Below are 8,798 nucleotides of genomic sequence, written 5' to 3' on the forward strand. Positions count from 1 at the left end.
GCGCCACTCAGGGATCCCCCTTCTCTATTTTAGAAACAAAGATCTTTTCTCACCTCACAGTATTTTATAATCATGTACCACCTTTATTTTTCATTATTGTCACATGTTTTAACTTGAGAATCCTACTTCAGGAATGAAAACTATGACTCATTTCATAAGTTTAACCACTCATTTCTTCATAGTTGCTTCCCCACCTATATGTTAAACTTCCTGAAGATAGAACTCTTGCCTTACTTTTTTTTTTTTTTTTAAGATTTTATTTATTCATGAGAGAGGTAGAGACATAGAAAGAGGGTAAAGCAGGCTCCCTGCAAGGAGGTTGATAATGGGGCTGGATCCCAGGACCCCAGGACCACGACCCAAGCTGAAGGCAGTGCTCAACTGCTGAGCCACCCAGGCATCCCACATTTCTTAATTTTTAAGTAGTATTTAACACTAGTGACATTCGATGTAATTAACTGATCATATTAATGATTGATGATTATTGATTGAGTTAAAGAAAAGCTCTATGTAAAAAAAAAGCTCTATGTGAGACCACTGTCAGTGCTGACCAAAAAAAAAAACCTTTATAACTTTTACAAACTATTTTACAAGGAATACAGATTTAAATAATGCATGATTAAAAGAAGAACTAATGGCAAATACTTTAAAATTCAAATGTATGTATAAAACTTTATAGCTCAAACTGTTTTTAAAAGCTACCTAGAGGACTCCTACCAAATTAATATGAGGTTTTATAGATTTAAAAATGTGTCAACCATTTGACCTATAATTCTCATCAGTTTCTTTGTTCTTAAAATAACTGACATTCCTGCCTCATGAGGGGAAGACAGTGTTGTCAAACAAAACAGAATATTTTTAAAGACATACTTTGGTTTGCAAACACATGCATGCCTAAAATATTAAAGAAAGGTGGACTGGTAAATATGCGCCACTCACTGGGTCTCAGCCACTCACCCCAAGTCCTGGAGTACAGTTAAGAGATGGAGGAATAATATACACTATATCTCTTTGTAGTTTTTAAAAAGACATTGGGGGGGGATTAAAAATTAAAACAATTTTTAAAAATATAAGTACATTTAGGGGACACCTGGGTCGCTCAGGGGTTGAGCGTCTGCCTTTGGCTCGGGTCATGATCCTGGGGTCCTGGGATTAAGTTCCACATGGGGCTTCTCTCGGGGAGCCTGCTTCTCCCTCTGCCTGGGTCTCTGCCTCTCCGTGTCTCTCATGAATAAGTAAAATAAAATAAATAAAAGTACACTCAGAATAGAGGGAAAAATTACAGCACTATTTAGGGTTTTTTTTTTTTTTTTCAGCTCTAGTTTAGGTAATAATGGTATTTACTGCCCCCAAAAGATGTTGCAAAAATGAAAATATGCATTCAAGAATGGTGCAGATAAGTTATGACAGGCAGCCTCACATATTATGATTAAAGGAAACTTGGAAATTAGGGAGGAGTGTATATCATAACTTGTGTGTTGTGTAGGGTATATCTTACCAACAGCACATTCCAGTGTATCACCAAGTGCTATATTGGATGGCCTGGAATTTGTGACTCTCCTTTGTGGAATTTCCTACTAAAATCTGAGAGCAACTTAGCTTTAAAAAAAATCTGAGGCAGAGCTTTTCTAATTATTTCTATAATTGAATTTAGTCTGGGTGATGTGGTCTAATCAAGAGAAGAATGTAAGAAATAACTTTAAGCTCATAGGAAGCATTGTATTCTAAGGTCACTTTGCAGTGCTGAGATCTAGGTAGTGCTTCATTCTTTGCAGTCCACAGATTTATTTTTAGAGCAAGGGCATAGTGTTTTGCTACATCATAGCTAAATGTTGTTTTCAGAACGTAAGCTTTAAAATTGTTACCCTGGTCAGAGAGTGAAATCAGTAGTGCCTATTTTAGGCCTGCTTGGAAGAATATAACTCAATACAGTGACCTAGTCTTGCTGGTTAGAGATTTTGCAGACTACCATCGCCACTTCAGCTCAGAAGGATGGTACGGTAAAATTTTATTGTCTGATGACTATGGGGTTTTTAACTCCAAACAAATTTTTATATTCTTTTAAAGATTGAGTTTTGAGAGTTAAATTGCCTTTTCATTTTAGGTGTTAAGCATTCTTTTTACTTTTATCTTAAATTTTACAGGGATAAATTTAGATTATTAGAGAGCAAGGTAATTTCTATAGCTCTTAAAATGTTTGCTAAAACTTAAAAAAAAAAAAAGCTAAATAACTTTAAGAACTGTTGTCCTATATGATTTTTGTCTATAGAGCACTCAGTCACCTCAAGTGATTTAGCTTGGATCTGTGCAAGAAATTGGTTTGGATAGAGTGGAAGTAAAAAATCAGAGGTGAATTTGTAGTTTTTTATACTCTTCAGTTAGTAGTTCAACAAATATGTTTCTTAAACTACTTTGATTCCAGAAGTGAGGGTATAATAAAAATGGTTAGTTGCAAGTGGAAGAATGCTATTTGATAGTGGAGATTAGGAGATGAAGACCTCCTCATTCCATCAATGAGTCTTCCTTCCTGCTTTCTGTCCACCTTAGAATGAGGACAGCTAGTTTAGGCTAGAGCTGCAGGGTAGACTTGTTGAAGATTGAATTAGTATTCCCCAGTACTACCAATAGCACTGAAGTATAGGACAAGTACTATATCCCAGGGTACCTACATTTTTTTTGTTTCTTGTATTCTTTATATTGTTATTAAACCAGTAGATTTGGTTACCAGTACCTTATCTGGCTATCCAGCAGCATGGGGGGCATCCAATCTTGTTGATACGCTCTGAGCTTTGAATTTATGTTGGTTTTAGTTTGGAATTTGAAGTTAGTGATGGACTGTTGATTAGGTGACACAACTGCTAAGGATGAGTGAACTCAAAGCATGAGTCTGGTTTTTCTCTTTGTAGTTTGGTTTTATAAGTAATAGTTTTGATTAGTTGAATGAGATTTTTTTTTGTCAAGTGATACTACTCTGGTGAGTAGTTTTTAGTTCCATCTCTAAGTAGCTCAGATAAGTTAAGAAGTTTGATTCAATTTACTTTTTTTCCCCCCCTTCCTAATTAGGATTTAACCGCCACCATCTCTAAGTAGCTCAGATAAGTTAAGAAGTTTGATTCAATTTACTTTTTTTCCCCCCTTTCTAATTAGGATTTAACCGCCACCATGTCAAGCAAAAGGGCAAAGACCAAGACCACCAAGAAGCGCCCCCAGCGCGCAACATCCAATGTATTTGCCATGTTTGACCAGTCACAGATTCAGGAGTTCAAAGAGGCCTTCAACATGATTGATCAGAACAGAGATGGTTTCATTGACAAGGAAGATTTGCATGATATGCTTGCCTCCCTAGGTAATGATCAGTTTTAATATTAAAGCTAAATGGAATTTCTGTATTGCCTGTGAAGCCAATCTAATGACGTTATAGTTTACCAAGGTTCAAAGTCTGAACAGTGTTTCCCAAAGTTTCTTTGGACCACCTGCAAATTTCCGGCCAGATCTTACAATTGGGCTAAGGGCCAGCATATTATATGTGTGTGTGTGTGCTGTAAACAGTGATATTGATTATGAGAGCAGTAGTATGCCTCCTTAGATTCCAGGGGAATAGCATACAATCTCTAGACTCTTAATACAGGCCTTATTCATTGAGAAGACTTTTTCCTGAATAGTTTTGCTATTGCGAATACAAATAGCAAACTGTATAAATGATAATTTCTCTTGTCAAAATGTTTACTGTGATGAATACTTTGTGCATTTTGTGATGTAATCAAACTTATGACTCTCCTTTTTTTTTTTTTTTTTTTTTTTAGGGAAAAATCCAACTGATGAGTATCTGGATGCCATGATGAATGAGGCTCCTGGGCCCATAAATTTTACCATGTTTCTCACGATGTTTGGTGAAAAGTTAAATGGCACAGATCCGGAAGATGTCATCAGAAATGCTTTTGCTTGCTTTGATGAAGAAGCAACTGGTAAGTCTGAGGTAACCTTTAATTACCAAGTGATTTAATTTTTAGTTGGGGTAACTAAACATATAATAACTTAAAATATGATGACATAACACCCTCAGGTTTATACCATACCTGTTTTTTTGGACAGGCTTTTCCTGTGGCATGTTAATCATTCATTTTACTGCCTCTTCCCTTAAATATTTGATTTACAATTTAATAGGCGTATTTGGAACTTCTCGAGGAAACTTCTGTTACCCTTTTACTAGAATAGCTCTATGAGGGTTAGGTTCTCAGTCATTATGTTGAATGAATAACTTTTACCAGAGCAATCTTGTATGAAGTATGTGAATGTGATCCCATTACAGTCCTGTATTTGTTTATCAGGTACCTCTCAGCCCTTAGATTGTTTAAACCTTTTGCTCTAGAATCAGGCTCCCTGATTTCATATGCCTGTTCTGTGTGACAGCTGTGCGATTTTGGGCAAGTTACTTAACTTCTCTAAGCCTCTGTTTTTGTACTTAGAAAGTAGGCAATAATATTACCTACCTCATAGGGTACTTGTGAGGATTAAATGAGGAAGTGAGATAATTTATTTAAAGTGCTTAGCATACTGCTGGCATAGAGTTAACTCTCAAAAAAACAAAACAAAACAAAACAAAACAAAAAAACCATAAGTTAACTATAGAAATGCTTGAACAGGAGCAGCCCTGGTGGCTTAGTGGTTTAGTGCCACCTTTGGCCTGGGGTGTGATCCTGGAGACCCAGGATTGGGTCCCACAGTCGGGCTCCCTGCATGGGGCCTACTTCTCCCTCTTCCCGTGTCTCTGTATCTCTCATGAATAATAAATAAAATCTTTAAAAAATAATAAAAAAAGAAAGAAATGCTTGAACCTTTGGCAAGGGACAGACACATAAAGGAATAACACACATGGCACGTTTTTTGAGAAGGAAGGCACACGCTTTAGTTACATATTACTTGAACTACTTTATTTTACCTTAGAGAGGGAAAGGGAGAATCTCAAGCAGGCTCCATACCCAGTGCAGAGCCAGCTACAGGGCCAGTCCCATAACCCCGATATCATGATTTGAGCCAAAATCAAGTGTTGGACGCTTAACCAACTGAGTCACCCAGGTGCCCCTACTTGAACTATTTTAAATAGTCCAAGCACAGGCTGCTATTGGAGACATAGTCTCCATACACAGTATGGCCTTATTAGGCCTCTTTAGGTATACCATCCTTGACTCTTGTATCCTCTTTCTAACCTCCTTCCAAGCTCTTCTATACATTGTTGTCCTAATTTACCTCCACCATTGCTGCTCTGTGCCTTCCTTATCATATTACCTTGTCTTCTTTAAAACTGCAATTTTTAACAGTTTTACCTGGAAGAGATATGGGGTATGGGGAGGGAAAGGCAGAGGAAGTTTACTCTTTGTTCCCTCCTAATGGCACTTCTGTATTGATTAAGCTTTTTTTTACTGTGACCGTTATTTCTTTTCTTAGTGGAAGGGAATAAAGCCATAAAAGAGTAAAATGTCTTATCCATCCTTCAAGCTCATCTCAATGATCACATTCTTTATAGAGCCTTACCTGTGTTTTTATACTATTTTCTCCTGGTCCCAGGAAAACTTGAAGCCTCTCCTTTCTTTCCACATCTAAGTATTTTATTCTCTCTCTCCTGGCACATACTCTTTTGACCTTCTATTTTAGTTATGTACTTATTGCCAATCATCACAGTCTCCTCACATGCAGAGCAATGGTTCTGTGTCTTCAACAGCATTATGTTCTCATCTTTGTTACCCCTTTTAGCACCTACCACAACTCCTTGCACATAGTCAATAATAGGTTCATGTGATGGTTGAATGACTTGGCTGGAGATAAGGATTTATTTCTACAAGATAGAAGTCTGACATTTGAGATTGTTAGACAGAGAGGCAGAGACACAGGCAGAGGGAGAAGCAGGCTCAATGGAGGGAGCCCGATGCGAGACTCTGTTCTGGGACTCCAGGATCACGCCCTGAACCAAAGACAGATCCTCAAGTGCTGAGCCACCCAGGCGTCCTCAGAAACATTTTTATTTTTTTTTATTTTTATTTTTTAAAAAATATATATTTTATTTATTCATGAGAGACCCAGAGAGAGAGAAAGAGAGGCAGAGACACAGGCAGAGGGAGAAGCAGGCTCCATGCAGGGAGCCCGATGCGGGACTCGATCCCAGAACCTTGGGGTCACGACCTGAGCCAAAGGCAGCTGCTCAACCGCTGAGCCACCCAGGCGTCCCTGAGAAACATTTTTTTTTTCCTGAGAAACATTTTTAAATGTAGAATTGAATTAGCAAAAACCCTGTTAGGTCTAGACTTTCTTTTGTGAACTGACCTTACACTTTAAACTCATTTTAGAGGAAATATATTGTCAATATTTTAGCTTAATTTCACTTACAAGAAAATTGTCAGATTTTTCTTTTTATTTTATGAATTTCAAAATCCCTGCATGGTCATTTATTAACTTTGTGTTAGTACACAAAGTTAGTGGTTCTCAATTGATGTGAATTACTTGGGGAGCCTTTTAAAAATATCAAAGCCATGGGGTGCCTGGCTGGAAAACGTGCGACTCTTGACCTCAGGGTCACGAGTTTGAGCCCATGTTGGGTGTAGAGATTACTTGAAAATAAATTCTTGAAAAAAAAAAACATTAATGCTGGATAAGAAATCAAAGGTGGCATCCGAGCTTTTTTTTAAGCTCCCTGAGTGATTTTGATGTATGATCAGATTTTATGAGAAACTTGATACCAAAAAAAAATTTTAAAATTAAAAAATAAAAAGAAACTTGATATCACATATGCAGAGTCGAAAGCAGACTTTTTGAGTCACCATTCCATATCCCCAATTCCTCACCTGGTGTCTGCGACAGTTAATGCTCAAGTATATAATCGGTGTTTTTGCATACCCAGAGCCTATTTATATTTGTTATAAAATTTAAATTAGACTTGCAAAAAGGGAAAAATTTAAAATCTCATTGTACATTAAAAACAAAAACCCTAAAAACCAAAGTCAGATAAAGTGAAATACCTGAAGTAATATAACTTGTTAAAATGACCTCAGAGCACCTGGTTGGCTGAGTTGGTAGAGCATGTGACTCTTGATCTCAGGGTGTGAGTTCAACCCCACTTTGGGTGTGTAGAGATTACTTAGAATACTGAAAACAAAATACAAAAAAACTGGGCCTTAAGACTATAGTATTCTCTCCACTTAAGCACTTTATTGATGTTTATGTTGTGGTATTTCAGTGTTACTTGCTTATAGAATAAGTGTGACCAGGGATGCCCCACATTGGCCCTAGAGCTTATTTAAAACAATTTTTAAAAAAGACTAAATGTAACCACTCATGCTACTTTAAGGAACCATAAGGCTTAGCTTCCTTAATCATACTTTATTGTTGTTTAGGTATAGGTTCAGGCCCTATTATGAAGACTTGTGGAGGGAAGTTGATAGAGCAGAGCAGGATGATAGAGCTAAGCAGCTGTCTGCTGAGGCTGGATCAAGCATGTAGAGAGCCCATATTTCCTGTATTTGCATATTTATAGTTCTTAACGTAGAGAACTGTATGCTTGGTCAAGTGTAGATGTTCCTTGTAATTATTCCTCAGAGTAGTGTGTATTCTGATCCCCAGTTCTTTATTCCTTAGGCACCATCCAGGAAGATTACCTGAGAGAGCTGCTGACAACCATGGGAGACCGGTTTACAGATGAGGAGGTGGATGAGCTGTACAGGGAAGCACCTATCGACAAGAAGGGGAATTTCAATTACATTGAGTTCACGCGCATCCTTAAACACGGAGCAAAAGACAAAGATGACTGAAAAGATCTTCAAATTCCAGCCAAACGTTCCTTGTTGCCACTTTGGGTATTTCTGAGACTTTCTCTTAGAGTCTGTTGCATGCCCTTAGCTTTGCAGCTTTTGCCTTTCTTGTTGTATTTATTCTCAGCCATTTGGGGCACATGCATCTCTATAATCAGACTGGAAATGGGATTTTTTATGATTTTTCAGAATAGAAAATAGCGCAATTTAACTTACCAGCCCCCCTCCCCAAAATAACCGCAGTCTACACAGAGTCAGTATATTTTTTCAGAGAAAGTTATTCACTCAATTTTTTCTGAACCATAATTAAACTTTATGATAAAAACTTACTTGTACTTGTTTAAACTTCTTATTTACCAAAATGAGCTTTTGTTAGTTGCATCTTCCGAAGAAAGGTAGATGAGGGACGCCTGGGTGGTTCAGTGGTTGGGTGCCTGCCTTTGGCTCAGGGTGTGATCCTGGATGCCCAGGTTCAAGTCCTGCATTGGGCTCCTTATATGGAGCCTCCTTCTCCCTCTGCCTGTGTCTCTGCCCCTCTGTCTTTGTGTCTCTCATGAATAAATAAGTAAAATATTAAAAAAAAAAAAAAGGGTAGATGAGACACATCCTAGCAAAATATGTGTGGTGGTTACACCACTCCCTTACTCCTTCCAGTTTCCCTAACAATCCTTTCTCTACCATATATTCCTCCCCCTTCCAAAGAAATCCACTTTTAACTGCCTTAATCAGGTTTCCTGCACTTTGTCTTTCACTTTTAAAAATAATTCTCTATAGAATTTGCATGGACATGATAGTTTTGGTAGCTTTAAATCCTTAAGTTTAACATATCTGGCAACATCCTTCATCTATCCTAAGCTTGTGTGCATTACTTTATGTCATTTAAAATTAGAGCAGGCCACTGAGTGTAATTTTAATTTGTCCTAATTTTTTAAAACTATTTTAGCCCCAAAAGGTTCTATGAAATGCTTTTTACCAAAAAGACTTTTTTGTATTGTATTG

At 37.4% G+C, this 8,798-nt stretch overlaps 1 protein-coding gene across 1 annotated transcript; it reads left to right on the forward strand.

Moving 5' to 3' along the window:
- Positions 1–1,853: 1,853 nt before the first annotated feature.
- Positions 1,854–8,128, forward strand: LOC112648013 (myosin regulatory light polypeptide 9). Its single transcript, XM_025429393.3, has 4 exons — positions 1,854–1,995; positions 3,148–3,346; positions 3,804–3,965; positions 7,627–8,128. Exons 1-4 carry the CDS (start codon positions 1,993–1,995, stop codon positions 7,797–7,799), a joined length of 537 nt encoding a protein of 178 aa, XP_025285178.1. The 5' UTR covers positions 1,854–1,992; the 3' UTR covers positions 7,800–8,128.
- Positions 8,129–8,798: the final 670 nt, after the last annotated feature.

Source organism: Canis lupus, chromosome 7 (genome assembly GCF_003254725.2).
Source record: "Canis lupus dingo isolate Sandy chromosome 7, ASM325472v2, whole genome shotgun sequence".
Classification (NCBI taxonomy): Eukaryota; Metazoa; Chordata; class Mammalia; order Carnivora; family Canidae; genus Canis; species Canis lupus.

What these genes read in the sequence shown, in the direction of transcription:
- LOC112648013 (XM_025429393.3), top strand. An exon ending in TGATATGCTTGCCTCCCTAG is followed by an intron (nt 3,347 to 3,803) that starts GTAATGATCAGT and finishes TTTTTTTTTTAG; the next exon opens with GGAAAAATCCAACTGATGAG. An exon ending in CTTTGATGAAGAAGCAACTG is followed by an intron (nt 3,966 to 7,626) that starts GTAAGTCTGAGG and finishes TTTATTCCTTAG; the next exon opens with GCACCATCCAGGAAGATTAC.